This window comes from Zootoca vivipara, chromosome 1, assembly GCF_963506605.1.
Source record: "Zootoca vivipara chromosome 1, rZooViv1.1, whole genome shotgun sequence".
Taxonomy (NCBI): Eukaryota; Metazoa; Chordata; class Lepidosauria; order Squamata; family Lacertidae; genus Zootoca; species Zootoca vivipara.
The window spans coordinates 93063567-93084066 of NC_083276.1; the positions used below are offsets into that span (position 1 = coordinate 93063567).

The following is a 20500-nucleotide window of genomic DNA, read 5'->3' on the forward strand; positions in this document are numbered from 1 at the left end:
CTCCCATTGCAGGAGGGAAACCATCATCACCATATGATAAAAGACTGCAAAGTGCCACTTAGCCCTCCCTTTATGGTCTTGTTTGCAAATTAACATATTAAAATGCGGATTACCCATATAAATAAGAATTGTACGCGATTACTCCAGCATTTTCACTTCTAAAATTAGATACTCTACCCTGCTTAAAAAACAAGGCAAATCCCTGTTAGTAGGCAGGAAAATGTCACCTCCCCCCCCAAATGGTCAAGGAAAAGATCTTTAAAACAAATGAACAAGAAACACACCACAGACACTATTTAACTAGCATATAGAATTTTACTTCCTTTTAAGTCACATTTCACAATTTGCTGATGAATATACTTTAGCCTTGCCAGTTTAGTGGCAGCAGCAAGCTAACAGAATCTGTTGCCTCATGTGCAGAAAATACACATAAAATGTACCTCTATGGCTGCAGGGTGGTGTTAAATGGAAAGAAAGAAAAAATATTGCTTAGCCATTTGATTTTCAAGAGGGGGGAACCAATCAAGGACATAGTTTTAATAGCCACTTGGGTTCCAGATTTTGTTCTTTTCTTGTGGGATAACGATGCTCCAAAGATTCCAAATAGGACACAAACTGCAACCTTAAAAAAAAAGTAGTAAACTTAGATTGAACACTATACTTCAGTCTGCAGGTAGCATTTATCTAAGTTTTACTCTGAGTAGACTCACCGAAATCAGCTAACATAAACTAATTTAGGCCCATTAAGAAAATTTAGTTGAATACTACCATATAGCCCTGAACCCACAAAATGCTGAACCATTTTTATTGGTTTAAGAATCATCACAATGCAGAGAAAGAAGGCAAAACATAGCCTAGTTCTGCAAAGGTGAGAAAAACTAAAAACTTCATTCCACCCAGTTATGCTGCAAGTGGTAGCAGTAGGAGTAAGCACACAAGAGAGGAAAAAGTGTTAACGGCCTAATCGTGCACGCTTCTACTTAAAACCAAGACCAAGTGACTTCAGCAGAACTCTGAAAATCAGGGCCCGCTGCAATCAATGGGGCTGGGCTCCATGAAATGTGGTTCGGTCTACAGTAGCAGTGTGGAACTTGTAGCCCTTGAGATGTTGAACTCCAGCTCCCTCCAGCATGGCTAACCATCATGGTTGATGGAAGCTGTACATCTCGTGGGACACAGGTTCCCCATCCCTGGAATGATAGCTTTACTTAACAGCACTGCAACAGATTTTTAACATGTTATTCAACAAGTTCTGCAATTCAGATAAGCAGAAATTGTTTCGGGGGGGGGGGGGAGCACCCATAAGCTAAATCCAATTGGCACATCTTTGGACTGGTACAGATTCTGGACCGTCGACTGAAAGAGCGCTCATTCAATTCCTTTCGCCTTCAGTTCTTCGCGAACACGTTTCAGGTAGTCTGGATCGGGGTAGCCAAAACTAGGAGAGAAAGAGTTTTGTTTGTAAACCAAGCAATTACCCAATGAAGAGAGGTGGTTGTCTAAATACCTCATATCTATCAAAATACCGTGTACTCAAATATTGGAGTGTTTGCTGACACCTCGGTGGCCCAAGAAAAAGAACTCTGCAAGAATCTGCAGTTATTTCAAGGTGAGGATTTGAATGTAACATTTGCGCCTTGGCTTTATGAATACTTAAAGAATATGTACACAACATGCGCCTCATAGGGGATGTGTTAAGCTGGGGGGGATGGCAGCTTGCTGCTGCAGCAGCTTCCCACTCTCTTGATGGCCTTGAGTGCAGGAGGCCTATAGGACGAGTCGACTCCTAGCCAAGCAGTAGGAAGTTGAAGTAGACTGGGCGCTGGGCTAGACACAGGACTAGCTTATTGCGATTAAAATACTCAAAAGAAGCGCTATGTACAATATATATACTATTACAGTTTGAGAACGTGGCATGCCTCCTGAGGATGCGTTTAACAGACAAAACCTGACTTTGCTGTTCGGATCATGGCAAAACGAATAGCTGCAGCTAAGACTGTGAAATGTGAAAAAAATGTCTGATCACTGTTCAAAACACTTCTTCCAAAATGGTTCCTATACTTGAGTGAATCTGCATCCAACAAAATCAAAGCTAGAACAAGATTACATTGAGAAATGCATTATTGACACTTAAAACAAACAAATACAACACACCTGCCTGCCTCTCCATACAAGCTAGTTTTGTGGTGAATATCATTCCAGGTAACAACATTCGTTGCACCGGTTGTACGCGACTGGCCAACTGTGAAAACCAACTTTTGAGCAAAGGCCTGTTGAAGCAGCTTCAAAATTTCTCTTCCTTCTGGATTATCAGGTAGATATGCTGTCCGACTTGTTCCGCTGAATGGTCTTCCTGGGTTTGGGTGGCTTTCCTGCAAAGCAAAGGTATTAAAATAGGTAAAGTGTTACACTTTACTTGCAATATACTCAGCAAATGGCAGGGTAAGCACTTCTGCTGGACACCGAGTGTTTATCTAACCCAGCATCTTGCTTCCAACAGTGGTTAGCCAAATGGTTCTGGCAAGGCTCCCAAGGATGGCATGAACAAACAGAAGGAGGCTATCTTCCAACTCCTGTGTTTCAGAGGAATCGTGAGAATACCATTTAGCGCCCATAGCTAACAGACTTCTTATCACACCTTGAGGTAGTGACTCTGAACATTTAATTGTGTTGGGCTAAAGAATTACTACAGTCATACCTCGGGTTGCGCATTTTCGGGTTATGGATGGGCCAAACTTGGAATTGCCGGAACAGGTTACTTCCCGGTTTTGGAGCTTGTGCATGCACAGAAATTCTAAATCTCACTTTGTGCATGCGCAGAAGCGCCAAATCGCGTCATGCGCGTGCGCAGATGCAGCGCTGTGGGTTGCGACCATGCCTCCCACACAGGTCACGTTCGCGACCTGAGGTTCCACTGTATATAAAAAGTTACAATAAATTTTCAATACATTTTCAATCAATATATCCACTCCACAGACACCTCTGTGATGATGGTGGCATTCAAATATCTAGTTCTTCTTCAATAAAAGAGAAAAAGGGAGACCAGATCGTGTCATATGTATCCTTTTTGGAGATGCCTTTGATCAGTCGCTGATGGTACATGCTCTATCAGAATGCCTCATATACCAAATAATTACTTTCTTGTGTCCCAAAATTGCTGCCACAATCAACGTCATTGGGCGTGACTTTCCCATGTTTGTGACAGAAAATCTGTTTACACCATTCATAATTCCATACACCTCTACCCCCAGGATGGGAAATCTGTGGCTATTGGCCTAATTTAATTTAAGTGGCAAAGATGGACAAATGGGAAATGGCAGGTGGTCCAGAAAGGAATGTGGCCCTTCAGCAGAAAAAGGTTCGCAACCCATACCATAGAAGACGATTTTTATTTCGCTCAGCCTTTACCAAGCTGGTAGCCTCCGACAGCATGGCAGGGCTGACTGGTTGGGAGTTGCAGTCCAAACCATTGGGAGGGCCGTAGACCGCCTAAGGCATAGCCCTATTGTTGAGTGAGACAAACTATTCAAGTTCTGTGGAACAAAAAATGTCCCTGAGGCAAGAAAGGATGTACGTGGAATAATGGCAGATTCTGTATTTGGGGTAATTTAAGCTCCATCCTGTTTATGGCTCTGCTGCTCTCGCTTCTGCAGCTCCCAACTCCATCCCAACAGTATGTCACTAGTACAAGCTTTGCCTGTGCATGCAGCAATATAAAGTCTTCTTAAAAGGGTATTATGAGCAAATATAAGGAGGGCCTGCTCCCACTCCCTCATGCCATTCCAATCCCTCTTCAGCCCCCAAAGTGTTCCCTGCGACTTACCGTTTGAATGCCACTAGGTATGTTATATGAAATTATGATGGTGCCATATCCTTCATAACCAGGAAGTGGTGCGCGATATTTCTGGATGTTCATTGTCCCTGGCGGTTGGTTTCCTTCCACCTTCCCATAGGCTGCATTACACACAGGGCAAACAGGCTTGTATTTCAAGGCCTGTTCAATGCACTCAGTACAAAACTCATGCTTGCATTTGGGCAGCACTTTCTTTTGGTGGACTGTGTCCATGCAAATGCTGCACATATCCTCTTGTTTGACTTCCATTTCCTTTGGCTCCTTTTGCTCCCTGGGAGGAGGGGAGTGCATTTTGGCAGCCCCGTTTTGCTCCAAATATGTACCTTTAGTTTCTCCAGAGCTGAAACTAGGACCTATACTTCCTACAGGTTTATCAACACGAGTTTCCAGAAACCTCATGATGTGCTTTTCAACAGAAAGCACATGCTCCGGAATACCACATAGAATTAAATTATTTTTCTTTGATATACGCATTGATACTCTGGGGTTTTCTTTTTCCAGTGCTGAAAAGAACTTGTCTAGTTTTCTTCTCTGGTCCTCAAGAAGATTCAAGGGGATGACTTTTTCTATGGGCTGGGCTGAAAATGTCTTAAGATCAGATCCGGGGTCAGTTTTCAAAGAGTAAGTGTCAGGTTTTTTAACCAACTCTCCTGCCTCTAATTCTCCTATTGCGCCTTTAGCAGCTGAAATCTCCTTTGCAGGGCCACGGAGAATCAATGTATTTCCCTCTGTTTTAGCAAGGACACTCTTGAAATGGAGGTTTAAAATCTGCTGTGCTTTAGCCATCTGGTGGCTGTCAGCAAAATACATTCTCTCCTGTTTCAGATCTGCGGTTACCTTCTGAAATGCCGTGACAAAATTATTCTGAGCTTTCTCTAGGAGGCTAGGGTCTCCAACAGAAGAGAAGCGTAGAGAAGCCAACCCATTTCCACATTCTTCACTAGTCAGCTTTACGCTGAACTTCTGCTCCAGTTCATCAACTTGTTCCTTGCAGGCTTGGCTGAAGTATTCAAAGATAGCTGAAGGAACCTTGATATCAGACACATCTACATCATTCTTCCTTCCTTCCTTCCAACCACCCATGGGCATCTCTCTCATAGTTTTTGGCCCTTTAGGGTGTGAAAATTCATTGCTGCGGTGGTGGAGGCCTCCAAGGAGCTTCTCAAAATGACGGTGTAACTTCTCAATGTCATCATAATTTCCTGATACCTTTTCTATGCCCGTCCACCCTGACTGCACATCTATTTTTAAGGTGGGGCAGACAGTTGTCACCTGACTTCTCTGCTCTTTTGTGAGCAATTCAGTATTCAAAGTGGCAGATACGCTAAGAAAGATCTGAAAGCAAGAAAAAAGAGAAAAATTCGGATTTATTAACACACATGCACACACGGCTTCCCCAGATGCCCTACGTATTGAATATCCATCCCAATTTGCTTGCACAAGACTTACATGGAAGTTAGATTGTTCAATAAAGACGAGACAAATTCATTCTGATTTGTTTGTGGGAAGGTTATACGACAATTAGCATTCATTCTAATTTGCTTGCGGGGTGTTTATACCTTTCCCAGTTTCTCCTTCTTTTATTCAATGTTCAACTGCCTGATATTAATGATTCAGTTATTATCAAATAAATGGGTAAAAATGGCCAATTAAAGAAAACAGTGGAGATGCAGTTAACCAGTATTGGAGGAAGAGGGGCTTAGCTTAGGTGTTCTAAAGTTCTAGGCCTTAGTGGATTCTTACCTTTCTGCTCATGTTTTCCAGATCACCTGCATATTTTTCAGTCAGCTTTTGATCTTCAAAATCATTTGGAAGTGGCAGAGTGCTTGAAGCAGAAAGCGAGCTGGATGCTGAGCTCTTCAAATAATTTGCAAGTGATGTTTCTGTCATATCCATCATTGACACCTCGGAATCTGGAAGGATATTTATCTTTACAGATCTTCCAGAAACTTCTATGAAATGAGGTCCATTTATCTTCACTTGTTTCTTCACTAAATTGATTCAAATAAGAAACATGTTATTGCTATTTCGCTTATAATGATACTATGTCACATTTTTGCACGAAGATATCTCAAAACGGCTTACACAATAAATGTAAAAGATATATACAATATATCTGTTTGGTGATATTCATATTGCAAGCCTAAGAAAATTTAATTCTGAAGCCACCAGGTGATATTTGATCCCACATAAGCCAGTGTAACTCAGTCAAAGCCAAACTCCCTCTTACTCTTCAGAATCTCCCATTTTCTGTCCTAAGACTTTCCAGGAAATAGACAAATCCCGACCTGGCTGACAGGATTTGCTGCGACTAGTCCCTTTTTGAACATTGCTATATAGAAGCGAGTGATGTTGCTGAATTCCCAAAACAAGAGAAGGCAGCTAGATTACAGCCTCCTATTTCAAAAACCTTCCTCACTCCCTTTTCCTAAGAGTTTGACAGCTAGTTGCAACAGTCCAGTGATGATAATAATAATATGATGATGATGATGATGATGATAATAATAATAATAATAATAATTTATTTATACCCCGCCCTCCCATCAGGACCGGGCTCAGGGCAGCTCACACCAATAAAATTACAATAAAACATAAAAAGCAATTAATTAAAATACAGATTAAAATACAATATTAAAATTTAAAATGCAGCCTCATTTTAAGTAGTCCATAAATCCAGCCATGAGGGAGGAAAACACAGGGGTCAGACTAAGTCCAGCCCAAAGGCCAGGCGGAACAGCTCTGTCTTGCAGGCCCTGCGGAAAGATGACAAATCCCGCAGGGCCCTGGTCTCCTGTGAAAGAGCGTTCCACCAAGTTGGGGCCAATACTGAATGAGGGGAAGGCACTCTGCATATGCTCAGAGTCCATTCTTTTAAAATGTTGGCTTCATTTTCTTTCACTTAAAGGTATTTCCATGAGATCCCAGGCCTAATCACTTCCATCATCATCATTATTATTATTATTATTATTATTATTATTTATACAGTACTTCTACATCTCACAACAAGCATTGAATAAAAAAACAATACAAAACAGGAAAAAATGCAAAAACAAGATTACAATGATGTAAACATAACATAATCTGCAATCAAAAATACAAAACATTATACAAAACAAAAAAGGAAAAAGAACGAAAAACAACACCAAAAAAGAAAAAGGAAACAAAAAAAGGAAAAGGAAAAAAGAAATTGAATTCCAACTAACTCCATGTGGATCTTTATTCCTCATATCATGAGTTGTCTGTAATGATTCAATTTTTGGAGAATTATTCTAATTACCTGTGAGATTTTTATTCTAAGCTAAGCCAAGTATGAATCTGGGAATCGGTTGTCTTCATATAATTCATAAAGACTTCCCACTCTCTCCTTATTTTCTCATTAGAATAATTTCTTATTAAACCTGTACCAGTACGTTTGGCCAATTCAAGATATTCTGAGAGTTTAAAAAACCCATTCTTCTTTTGTCGGTTACAGGTAGGTAGCCGTGTTGGTCTGGATCGAAGTAAAATAAAAAAAATTCCTTCAGTAGCACCTTAAAGACCAACTAAGTTTTTATTTTGGTATGAGCTTTCGTGTGCATGCACACTTCTTCAGATACCTTCAGATTCTTCAGGTATCTGAAGAAGTGTGCATGCACACGAAAGCTCATACCAAAATAAAAACTTAGTTGGTCTTTAAGGTGCTACTGAAGGAATTTTTTTTATTTTCTTTTGTCGGTGTTATGTTACTTTTCCAATGTTCCTAATCACTTCTCTAAATGTGCTTGCCAACTCCCCCCCCCCAACTGCTTTTTGGCAGGGCTCCAGGGCCTTTAACAGTTAAGCCAGGGATCCAACTTCTTTCCCAGGGATCTAACAGGTGAAGCTTAACCCCAGTATAGAAACTCAAAGAGATAGGGAAAGCTTTATCCGCAAAATGTCTGCCTGTCGTGCAGCTGTTGCATGGATCAGGATGAATGGGGGGTGGGGTGGCGTGGAAGGAAACAACAGGCGAAGCTTGGCGAAAAGGGAAATTCATACTAGGGGCAAAAAGAGAAAGCTGGAAACTCAAGGGACCTAGGCGAAAGTGGAAACTCCTTCCCTCTAGAGATTTACCCCAACTTTTACTACAGGGAAAGGCATGCCCAACGGCTTGGAGCCAAGTACAGTATACCGCCCCGTCGGGGCCTCTTAAGCCCCCAGTTACCTTCCTCCGACAGGAACTGCACCGAATAGACGTCCCCTTCACGATCCAGAACTCGCACTTTGCATTCGCCGCCCCCGGAGCGTTTCCGGGATTGGAAGTAGATGTGCAGCTTGGATTCGAGCCTCTCCAAGCCCCTCTCTTCAGGAGGGAGAGAGAGCTGCACGAAGAGCGGAGCAGTATAGTCGGCCATGGCTGACCAAATCAGGGGAGGAGAGGCTCGGACTTTCACTTTCGGTTCTTCTCCAACTCCCTCGCAGGCGAGTCTGGCTCCTCCTCCTCCTCCTCGAGTGCGCGGCAGAATCCGGCGCTCGGCTCCAGGCTGTGTCCCCGCAGCGCCTCCTGCCTGGGAGCCCAGAAGCGCGGCGCTCTGACGCACCGGGTTACGGAGGAGGCAGGTTGGCTGCTTTTCCGGGAAGGCTTCCCCGCCGCTTGCCTAGCGAAGCCGAGCGATGGGCAGAAGCCCAACCGGTGAGGCAGGTCCGGCCCCGCACGCCCGGTTGCAGCTCAAAATGCTTGTACGAGAGCGGAGGAAATGGGTGAGATGAGATGCCCGACCTCAGGGCTCGTTCCCGTGGCGAGACGTTTCGTCCTTCGAAGAAGATCACGATCTTGTGACTTCGTTCATTGCATTACTTCTTAGTACCTCTGCTTTCTCGTCTAGGAATTGCTGGAGCGAATTAAGGTGCAATCCTATACTCACTGAACTCTGTGGGAATTTACAAGTAGATACGTATAGGCATGGCCGGATTTAGGTTTGATGAGGGCCTAAGCTACTGGAGGTAATGGGACCCTTTATATGTCCAGCTGTATAAAAAAATTCCTTCAGTAGCACCTTAAAGACCAACTAAGTTTTTATTTTGGTATGAGCTTTCGTGTGCATGCACACTTCTTCAGATACACTTGAAACAGAAGCAACCAGACCCTTATATATATTCAGAGGGTGGGGTGGGGGGTTGATGGGAATGGGTGATGGGCTGTAAGAGTGGTAAACCTGTTGATGGCTGTTAACGACTGCTGATTACTGCAATAGGTCCTAGTAATCAGTCTGGTTGCTTCTGTTTCAAGTGTATCTGAAGAAGTGTGCATGCACACGAAACTCATACCAAAATAAAAACTTAGTTGGTGCTACTGAAGGAATTTTTTTATTTTGCTTCGACTCAGACCAACACGGCTACCTACCTGTAACTATGTCCAGCTGTACTTTGTCAACAATAAATTGTCGCTGTGTTTTTTTTTGGTTGGATAATTCCATAATGATAATTTCACTATTTATACCCCCCACATCTGAGTGGGTTGCCCCAGTCACTCTGGACAGCTTCCAATTTATATAAAAACATAGTGAAACTTCTTAAAATAAACTTTCCTATGCAAGATTGCCTTCAGATGGCTCTTGGGTCGGATAACTGCATACCCTCCAACATTTCTCCAATGAAAATGGCATTCTAAGGAAAAGTGGGACATTCCAGGATCAAATCAGAAACCGGGATGGCTTCTCTAAATCAAGGACGTCCCTGGAAAATAGGGACACTTGGAGGGTGTGCACTATAACTCCCTCCACTTAAATCTAGAATCGTATATTGGTGGTAAAAAGGGGGTGGGTGGGAATGCAAAATAATAGAATCTCATAATTTTAGCGTTGGATGGGACTCCAGGGATCATCTAGTCCAGGGGTAGGCAACCTAAGGCCCGTGAGCCAGATGCGGCCCAATCACCTTCTCAATCCGGCCCGCATACAATCTGGGAATCAGCATGTTTTTACATGAGTAGAATGTGTGCTTTTATTTCAAATGCATCTATGGGTTATTTGTGGGGCAAAGGAATTTGTTCATTTCCCCCCTCAAAATATAGTCCAGCCCACCACATGGTCTGAGGGACGGTGAACCAGCCCACGGCTGAAAAAGGTTGCTGACCCCTGATCTAGTCCAATCCCCTTGCAATGTAGGAACATGCAGCTGCACATTCTATCTGGCAATCCATCCTTTTTGCATTCTAACTGGTGGCCATGAAGGGGTGTTAAAACGGTAAGGTATTTTTATTTGCCCTGATCCTTGCGGTTTGGGATAGGAATCTTAGGCCAACCATATTTCCGTAGTGGGGTGGTTCCCTTTTATTTCTATCCAACACCTTCCAAATTAATGTGGATTAAATTTTAGCCAGGCAGTCCAGTCCTAAACATGTTTAAAGGTAAAGGTAAAGGTACCCCTGACCGTTAGGTCCAGTCGCGGACAACTCTGGGGTTGTGGCGCTCATCTTGCTCTATAGGCCGAGGGAGCTGGCGTTTGTCCTCAGACAGCTTCCGGGTCATGTGGCCAGCATGGCAGAGCTGCTTCTGGCGAACCAGAGCAGCGCACGGAAACGGCGTTTACCTTCCCGCCGGAGTGGTACCTATTTATCTACTTGCACTTTGACATGCTTTTGAACTGCTAGGTGGGCAGGAGCAGGGACCGAACAATGGGAGCTCACTCTGTCACAGGGATTTGAACCACCAACCTTCTGACCGGCAAGCCCTAAGGTGTAAATCCCTTGTGACATTAAGTAACATACTGAGAGCTGGTTTCTTGGAGATGACAAATACGGTACGTATCACTTGGAGGCTTTGAGCAAGTTAGTTGGGAGTCCAGAGGACAGGACTATTGAAAACTGTTAAGAGTTTGGGGTAGGGGGAAGTAGGCTATGTGCGTAGACCAGGCATCCCCAAACTGCGACCCTCCAGATGTTTTGGCCTACAACTCCCAACCACAGGACCAGTGGTCGGGGAAGCTGGGAATTGTAGTCCAAAACATCTGGAGGGTTGAAGTTTGGGGATGCCTGGCATAGACCCTTTTAACCCCTGGATCCTTATATGTACAGTCAAACCTCGGTTCCCAAACGGCTCAATTTTGGAACGTTTCGGCTCCCGAATGCCAAAACCCTGGAAGTACTGGTAAATGCTCCGATTTTAAAAATGTTTTTCAGAAGCTGAATATCCAACACGACTTCTGCTTGAGTGCAGGAAGTTCTTGCAACTGATTGGAAGCTGCACCTTGGTTGTCAAATGTTTCAGAAGCCGAATGAGATTCTGGACCAGATTACGTTCGACAACCGAAATTTGACTAAGCATTTTATTAAAATCAGACTTGGGGAGCCTGTGGCCTTCTAGATGGTCTTAGGTTCCAGTTCCCATCAGCCCCAGCCAACATGGCGGATGGCTTGGAGTGAGGAGAGCTGTGGGCCGCAGGATCCCCACCCCTGCTTTAAAGGACAAGAAGATTGTGATCTGGGAAGCAACTTGACAATGGGGTTGAAGTTCCAGCAAGGGTCTCCATGGCAACCAGACCAGAGGATTCCAAGGCAGGCCAGTGTGGCAAAAGCAGCTCCTTGCTGCTTACCCTAGGCCAATGGAAAATGGAGGAGCAAAGCAGCAACATCTAAGAGGGGACAAAAAAAGAGGGAATTCAAGATGGGGAACATGATGAAATTGTTGGTAAGTCAACACAAAGGAAAAAAAAGACTGAAACAGAGGTTTTGAGTCGTTGAAGTGCGTTGAGTGGAAATGACCAGGCTGAGAGGAAGGAGAGCAAGACTTTTATTTATTTATTTATTGAACATGAAATAAACAAGTTGCTCTGAGGCCTACCTCAGGTTCGGAAGATAAACATGACATATGAACAAAACCCCAAATGTCCAGTGATCCCTTCAGCACGTAATTCCAATTTGGAATGAAATGAGAAGCTGGAGGATTGATCTTTATTGGCATATAGTGCATACAGTCACTGCAATCCCAATCTCACTTAACCTGGGAGTAAGACCTATTGAATACAATAGGATTTATTTCTGAGTAGACCGGGTTTGTCATCCAGCCAGCTGGAGTGACTAGTATGGTCCCTGGGGTATGGTCTGAAGGCATACCACATATGGACCCCATCAGTACAGTATTGGCTTTCTGCTGGCTCTTGAAGACAACACACCTGTTTAGCCAAGCATTCACCTGAATTTGAACTTATTCATATAGTTGTTTAAATTGCTCTTCTAATTGTTATACTGTTTAATGGGCTGCTTTCTTGTACATTTTAATTATGGATGCTTTTAATACAGTTTATTAAGTTATTGTATTGTGAATGTGAGCTGACAGCTTTGGTTTTTTTTTGTTTGTTTTTCCTTTTCTGTGCTTTCTCTTTAATAAATTTGGAACAATAATAGTTTAAAATGGATTCCTGTAATGCTTTAATGGAACTGATTTATAGTGTATTTTTTAATTGTGTATGGGTTTTATAATTGGTTTTATACTTGTAAACTGCTTAAGCCATTCTGGCATGTAAGCAGCATATTAAAAATAAATAAATGTTGAAGCCAAGCAGCTCTGGGTTTAGCATAGCTGCCAAGTTTTCCCTTTTCTCGCGAGGAAGCCTATTCAGCATAATGGAATTTCCCTTAAAAAAAGGGAAAACTTGGCAGCTATGGGGTTTAGTCAGTGCCTGGATGGGGTACCACACATGTATGCTGCCTTGGCTTCCATGATGAAAGAACAGCAGGATATAAATGTAAGAACATACAGTAATTAATAGCATTAGCAATATGTTTTTATTGAATTATTTTCACAGAGGGTGAAGTAAGGCTTTATGAGTAAGGATCACAGTCCACAAATATTAACTTCTGGGACATTTGCCGAAGTAATTTTGATTTCATTTTTTGTTTTTTTTTCTACAGACTTCCAGTTCTGAGACTCCACAAAATGACAATGCAGGTAGATAGTTCATTTGAAACCTTTTATTGCAGGTCAAGAATAGGGAGTGGGGAATCCTCCAGAGGTTGGGGGCTCCATGTTATAATATTATAAATAGGTTTCTGCTTTTCAGAAGTTGCAGAGGAAAGCCTATGGGAGACAGGGATTGAGTTTCTCTCCAGATTCCTGTACTGCAGGGATTCTTGTTCTTTTGATCCACCTTCTTCATCTGTCCTTCTATTTACGTGGAGCTGTGCATGCATATTCTGCATATTGGGCGAGGGTGTGTTTGTGTGGATTATAGCCAAGAGTCCCTTTCTCGGCAGCTTCCCTAATTACTGTAAAACCGGCATAGCAACAAATTCACATTTTGTGATGTGATGCTGGAAAATAATTGCTCTAGGCATTATACTCTCTCAGTAACTTTTCCATAGGGGCTGTTTGTTGTTTACTCATTTAGTCATGTCCAACTCTTCATGACCCCATGGACGAGAGCACGCCAGGCACTCCTGTCTTCCACTGCCTCCCGCAGTTTGCTCAAACTCATGTTCGTAGCTTCGAGAACACGGTCCAACCATCTCGTCCTCTCTCGTCCCCTTCTCCTAGTGCCCTCAATCTTTCCCAGCATCAGGGTCTTTTCCAGGGAGTCTTCTCTTATCATGAGGTGGCCAAAGTATTGGAGCCTCAGCTTCAGGATCTGTCATTCCAGTGAGCACTCAGGGCTGATTTCCTTCAGAATGGAAGGGGCTGTTAGATAGCATTATTTAAAGAGATCAACACTTCTGTTGGTCGGTGAGGTTGAGTGGTCATTTTGCAGTTATGATATATTGGCAAGTAATTTTATTTTCCTGAGCCATTCTGGTGTGGGGGTGAGCAGAGAAATCTAAAACATTTGCAGGTAGAGAGGTTTTTTGTAAACCCCCCACCACACCCATAAAACCACAAAATATGTACTTTCTTTTGTTCCCCCTAGAGATCAGAATGCCAATAGATGAGGAAATGTTATCAATTCCAATCAGTAACAATGTTTATGCAATTCTTAAGAGGAGAGAGAACTACCTATGTAGTCTGCTCGAAAAGAAGTTTGGCTGCATAACTGTCCTAAAGAGCATAAGGAATCCCACTGAAGTGTACAGGAAAAGCCTGAAGGAAGGAATTGAAGTTTCTGTCTGGGTAGATGATCTTACAAGACACGAGGCCGATGCTTTGGTGAATGCAGCCAACGAATACCTGCATCACTTTGGAGGCCTTGCATTTGCCCTCCTGAAAGCTGGAGGGCCAGAAATTGAAGAGCATTGCAAGCATTTCATTGAAAAGAACGGGCCGCTCAGCGCTGGCCAAATTGCAGTCACTAGTGGAGGAAGACTCCATTGTAAGCAAGTCATCCATGCAGTGGGCCCAAGATGGTCAGAGGAGCAGAGGGAGGAATGTTGCCTCAAGCTGGAAGCAGCCATCATCAATATTCTGAAATATGTCAATGCTCCAGAAAACAATATCAAGTCCGTGGCCATTCCTGCCCTGAGCTCTGGAATCTTCAACTTCCCGCAGGATTTATGTGCTCAAGTAATCGTACGGACTATAAAGAATTTTATTCAGTTAGCTCCATTATTTGGTTACTTGCAAGAAATCCACCTCGTGAACATTGATGAGACCACAGCTGAAGTCATGAAAAGGGCGTGTGAAGAGTTGCTAGGCACCAACGATGTCATGCCTCTGGCGGGAGCGGCAGACGCCATCACAGTCAATGATCTCTGTCTCCAGATAAAAAAAGGGAACATAGAAGCGCAGCAAGTAGGTTACCATGTTCTTACAGGTGATCTGGAGAGGGTGAATATTCATTACTTTCCCCATTAATTGGGTTTTTCAACGCTCACAAGTACCAGATGAGCAGTACTGTGTGAAAACACATTGCAAAACATCAATGATAAAAAACAGAATAAAAAACACACTGACAGACAGCCTAATAATAAAATAGTCATCATAATAACAGTTTCCTCCCCCACATTTTCACATGCCATAGATTACTTAATAGCCATAGGCCTGGGTAAAGAAGAATGTTTTTGCCTGGCACCTAAAAACATGTAATGATGGCACCAGGCGAGCCTCTCTGGGGAGAGCATTCCACATTCGGGGAGCTAACACATTCCCCAGAGAACCATGCATGTAGAAATCATGCATAGATTCAAAATGAAATCATTTCTGATTCTTATATCATTCTCTTCCAGGCTGCCATTATTATTAGCTCTGTGACTGTGCAAGATGATCTATCTCAAGGAACCATCTCAAGAGCAATCCTCGAAAAGGCAGGTCCAGCTATCCAGGAGCAATTTCTCTCTGAGTTACAGAGACATCCAGCAGATAACCTTAAACTCATAGTTACAAAAGGGTGCAATATTGACTGCGAGTTTGTGCTCCATGTAGTATGGCCATCTTACAGTGAATGCAACGCACAGGAGGTGATGACTTTTTATTCTATTAGCTTTCCATTTCACTGAATGTATGTGTGTGTGTGTGGGGGGGGGAAATCACCATTATAACTACCTGTACTTTCCTCCTCCAACAGGCACTAAAAGCTGCAGTTTCTAAAAGTCTTCTCAAGGCTCAAGAACAGCAGTCCTCATCAGTTTGTTTTCCTGTCCTTGGGATTGAAGATTTACACATGCCAAAGGATGAAGTGGTAGAGATTATGGTGGAGGAAATAATACACTTTGCGGAGGAATATCCTGGGAAGAAGCCAGATGTATTCATTGTGGTTCCTCCAGATGACAGTGATGTTTATGAGGTGAGGTTCTGAATGTTCATGGCAAGTAGCTAAAGATGGGTCATCAAATAAATGCATCTTTCTAAAACATTTTTCTGTAGTTTTATCACTGGTTTCCACATACTGGTGCCCTCCCAATATTTTGGAAAACAGCACAACTGTGGTCAGCTCCAGCCAGTATGGCAATGGTCAAAGTTGATGAGACCTATTGTCCAATGACATACAGATGGTGCTAGATTGGAGAAGCCTGGGTTATCACTTGAGATAGGCACAATGCTCAGTTTAATTTGGGAACTGTCACTACTGCCCATTACTGTATACTCATTGTGTGGGATTATACTGCCCCAGGTCTAATCTTGAATGTGGATATGAAGTAAATGGTGATGGCTTTAGCTTTCTGCAGTGGAAAATGACCATTGTTATTAGATGCTGAAGATTCATAGTGCTTTGTATACTCTGTCCTAATCTGCCACAATAATGCTTAGAACTGAGCCCAAGAAAAGCAGCAATCGTGTGTGTTTTCTCTCTTTTTAAAGGCTTTCTTCACCAAGCTTATGTCAGTCAAAAACAAACTGGAAGAAAAGATGGACTGCAGCAATATGGATAGCATGGGTAATAAATAAATGGGATGGTTAAAACTGGTTGAGATTCTCTGTATACAAAAAAAAATATTTTAATGTTTGACCACAAATAGAACGTCAGGAATATTAGAAAACTAAGTTTTTAATGAGGGACTTGAAAGATGAGTGGAGTTGAAGAAGAGGCAGGGAGAATTAGTAGAGTTGGTAAGAAATAATTCTAGCAGGGGTTCAATTTAGATTTTAGTAGTGAAACAGGGTTTCAAAGTTTTCTTGTAATTTCAACCAATTAGCCCTGCCAAGCAACAGAAAAATAAATCACCCCCCATCATCTATCTGTGTAAGCCCTTCAAATATTTGGCTATCATATCACCTCTTAATTGCCCCTTCATGAGTCATTCACTAACCATTGCAACACCTACCAATAATATTTTTCAGAGGTACAGACTGACATACAAGCCGATGGAGGTTGTGAAAAAAACGGACCATTTGTGGAACTTATTGGACGCAGCCAGGAAACGCTGGAGGAAGCAGGACTGTGGCTCCAAAACATCATACAAGTTGAGGAAACTCACCGGATCGTTATTCAAAATTATAACCTCCTCAACCTTGGCAGTGGTCAGCCAGTTGAGCTGTCTCATCTCCAGCAGCACTTTGGCATAACCATAGTGGAGAGTTTGACCGGGGAGGGTGCAGCCCTCGAGATTGAAGGTTCCCCCCGAGCCGTGATTGATGCAACATTTGCTATTGAATTCATGCTGCAGACTACAGCCAAGCAAGAAATGAAGACAGGCGGTACGTGGGGCTGTATGTACATAAGCACAATGCTGTTATGAAAAATATGTGAACTCCTGCTAAGAAAGAATTTGGTGAAGAATTTGGCTTATTGATATTCTTCACTTTATACTAAGGGCAGACTTCTAGCCTGTACAAAGAACAGTTTGAAATCATACAGGCAGCAGCCCTATTCAGTTCCTCTCCCCACCAGGCCATTTCCATCGTGCAGGTGGGTGCAAGGGTGGAAACCTTTAACCAAACCCTTCCTATACATCACTCTCACTATTCCTGTACCCACCTGGTCCATTGAAGGCTGAAAATTTTTATTTTTTATTATTTATTGAATTTGTATACTTTCCACAACACGTTTTGAAAGGGCATCGGATGTCAATCGGCCAAAGTATTTTTTTATTATTATTAAATTTGGTGAAGAATTTGGCTTTGCATTGGAAAGCCTTTTCGACTCAAGTAGGCTCCTGCGTGTGATTTAGAACCCTTAGAAATCACAGTAAGAGGTTATCCCCAAACTTCGGCCCTCCAGATGTTTTGGACTACAATTCCCATCATCCCTGACCACTGGTCCTGTTAGCTAGGGATCATGTGAGTTGTAGGCCAAAACATCTGGAGGGCCGCAGTTTGGGGATGCCTGGGTTATAGGATTGCATCCTCAAAGGATTTCAGTTGTAGCTGTCAAAGGAAATATTACCACTCTGTGAGGAAGGGGCCTTTATTAAACAAGCAACTCATTGCACTTCCTCTGTTTTTCCATTTTAATAAGCAAATAGAAGACCAGGCATTACCGTCTCCGGTAAGCTTACAGTTAATTTTCCAATCTGAAAGTTGCACTACTATTCAATATTTTATTACCTGCATCTAGGACCTTTGAGAAACTCTCCTCATCAAGAAGGCCACACAGAAATAGCGAGTAAATACTGTTACCAAGTCACTCCGATAGAGTCATATCTTCAAGAATTCAAGTACAAGGAGAAACAGCTTGAAAAAGCGGGCCTCCGGGTTCTGAAGGTAAAGAGATGACCAATGGCAAAGTAATTCTGAAAGAATATTGTGGTGTTTTACAAATATCCAAAACCAACAGGAATATAGGAGGGTAAAATCCAAGTCAAAATGATTATTAAAAACTGATAGGTTTTTACCAATATGTGGGTATACTCTTAAATCAAACTCAGACCACATTATTTCATGTACAGAATAAATTGGAACCGTTTGGTCTTTTTTCATCCTGGAATTTCTATTTTAAAAAAACAAACAAAAATGTACTAATCAAAATTTAAAAATGTACTTACCATTGGAACAGTATGTATTTTTTAGTGTTGCTGCTATTGAGCTGGGTACAACTTACTTTCATTTTCATTGCAGATAGAGAAAATATGCAATCCTCTCTTAGAATCTACCTTCCAAAGGATTAAAATAAAAATTGAAGGAAAAAATGCTGGGATGCCAGTATGCCATAGGCTATACCATCGTGTCCCAGCTCAGTACTGTAGTCTGGTGTGCAAAACGGGATTTCAGAAAACCTACCCCTCCTCCTTACAAGGTAAAGCATGCATATACCCATGAAAAGCAAAAAAAATGAAAATCAGTAGATTATCTTCCAACAATTTGACTGCCATGTTGATGCATTAATCACAGGGGTTCAAGTACATTAATTCAAAGCTTAAAAAGCTGTCTAAATACAATATAAAATCAAGTGGTACCTATCTGGTTCTTACAATTATCACTATTGTCCTCACAGTAAGATTTAGCTTTTCCTCTGTAAACCCTAAACTGATCTAGATTCTATAGAGCCCAATCACCTTCTAAAAGGAATCGGTGTTTTTACACGAGTAGAATGTGTCCTTTTATTTGAAATGCACCTCTGGGTTATTTGTGGGGCATAGGAATAGATTCACACACACCCCAAAAAATAGTCTGCCCCCCCAAGGTCTGAGGGACAGTGGACCGGCCCCTTGCTGAAAAAGTTTGCTGACTCCTGAACTAGAGAAAGAGTTAGACTACAGTGTCCATTGCTGCCACCAGTGCTGGCGTAGCTAGCTGGGCAGTGTGAATCTGCGGCCTCAGGCAGCAAAAGTCCCTGAGGTGGTGCCCAGGTGGGTGCTCCGCCTGCCCCACTGCCTCCACTGCTGGCATCAGTACAGATTTCACACAAGATCTTGTAGGGTGTGCAAAATCTCATCTGAAATCAGTGCCACTGCTCCACCAGTAGCGGTGGAGCAGCACTTCCCATCTTGTCTCAAGCAGCAAAATTGGATGTGCTGCTCCCGATTGCCACCATGATTGGAATGTTTGCAATTGTTAAAATAATTATAATACCAGCAGTTTCCCAGCATGTCCTTAAGGCTTGTTCAGTTATTACTTGGTCCTCTTATTTCCATTCAGGGCATGAGTGGAAGCAGACCAAGTCATATTCAGAAGCAATTAGTCTGGCATACTGCTACCATAATGAAAACATGTCTCTGTTTAAACAGTCTGTGTTTTGCATTGTTTTCCAGACCAGAAATACGGAGCTGGCATCTACTTTAACAAGAACCCCAGGAACCTTGTAACAGATACCAGGGAAAAATGTGAAATGGACCACTTGATCTGTGTGTTTGAGGCTGAAGTTGTAACAGGCTCGTATACAAGGGGCAATCAAAGCTATGTTGCACCACCATTAATTAGTGCAAGTAGTATGAAACTCTATGACAGTGTTGTTGATGATATTCACAACCCTGAAATCTTCGTCATTTTCAATAGGGAGCAAGCTCTCCCGCTATATTTGTTGACTTGTTCCCTGCTTTGGAATCCAGTGCAGAAGACCCAGTTGGAACCATCAGCTCAGAATCTATGAGGCCTTAAAAGTTCAACAAATGATAGGTACTAGGTTCTATGAGTTAGGCTTAAGTAATTTATGTATATGGCAGTTCTCCAATGCAGTGAAAAACCTTGCCTCGTTAACAATCTTGAAGTATCGTTATTGCTTAATAAGCAATCTCAGCATGGGAAGCTATAATTTGATTTAAAAGAGAACTGTGCATTCACAATACAAGTTCTTATATTAAAATGCCAACTTCAAACCATCTGCAAATATTTGGCTTTTTTCTGTACAAGAATATAATAGCAAGTGCTTCATGCAGTTCAGGATCAGCTTTTGTCTAAGTGCCAGAGATGCTGCTTTTATAAATTTAAAACTTCAGAAATTTCCAAGCAACTTTGTATTTCTAGAATGTCTTTGATGATTTATTGAATTAAGTGCTATTAAATCAGTTGGTTTAAAATCCACAATAGATACCATGTTTTTATCAGCTGTACCACTAATTGTCAATGTAACATTCAGATCCTTCTGTATGCCATTGCATACATGCTTTGGATATGGAGTGAATACTACCTGCAACTACATTGGAATATATGACCCAAATTCTTAGGATTAAAGGGGGGTAAATATTATGAATGACCTTTTAATAGGTTATGATCCTTAAACATTACTTTTGTTGCATTAGCTAAAGGAGGCAATAACTGGTGTGTGACATATTAAAAATAGTAGATTCATTTGAAATAATGCCATCTTTTGAGGTTTTCCAGTTTCCATCTTTTAGTAGATTCTTGAACAACTGGTCAATAGCATGTATCATATGGTCTCTTAACAGGC

At 42.2% G+C, this 20500-nt stretch overlaps 2 protein-coding genes across 3 annotated transcripts; one reads left to right on the plus strand and one right to left on the minus strand.

The window, feature by feature from the left end:
• Positions 1-295: 295 nt before the first annotated feature.
• Positions 296-8290, minus strand: DTX3L (deltex E3 ubiquitin ligase 3L). 2 transcript variants are annotated; one of them, XR_009558194.1, is made up of 6 exons: positions 8037-8290; positions 5597-5844; positions 3824-5188; positions 2155-2372; positions 1178-1438; positions 296-615 (listed from the first exon to the last, which is right to left on the minus strand). XR_009558194.1 is itself a non-coding variant. In XM_060279049.1 (5 exons), the coding sequence occupies exons 1-5, from the start codon at positions 8224-8226 to the stop codon at positions 1369-1371; spliced, it is 2091 nt and encodes a 696-aa protein (XP_060135032.1). In that variant the 5' UTR covers positions 8227-8290; the 3' UTR covers positions 296-1368. The 2 variants fall into 2 exon arrangements, 1 of the variants encoding a protein (XP_060135032.1); XM_060279049.1 differs by having other exon boundaries at positions 296-1438.
• A 109-nt stretch (positions 8291-8399) lies between these two features.
• On the plus strand, positions 8400-20498 carry PARP9 (poly(ADP-ribose) polymerase family member 9). The gene is made up of 11 exons (XM_035129657.2): positions 8400-8718; positions 10992-11499; positions 12723-12759; positions 13712-14529; positions 14964-15194; positions 15302-15520; positions 16036-16111; positions 16516-16872; positions 17732-17877; positions 18232-18409; positions 19365-20498. Exons 2-11 carry the CDS (start codon positions 11476-11478, stop codon positions 19700-19702), a joined length of 2424 nt encoding a protein of 807 aa, XP_034985548.1. The 5' UTR covers positions 8400-8718; positions 10992-11475; the 3' UTR covers positions 19703-20498.
• The last annotated feature ends 2 nt before the right edge of the window (positions 20499-20500 follow it).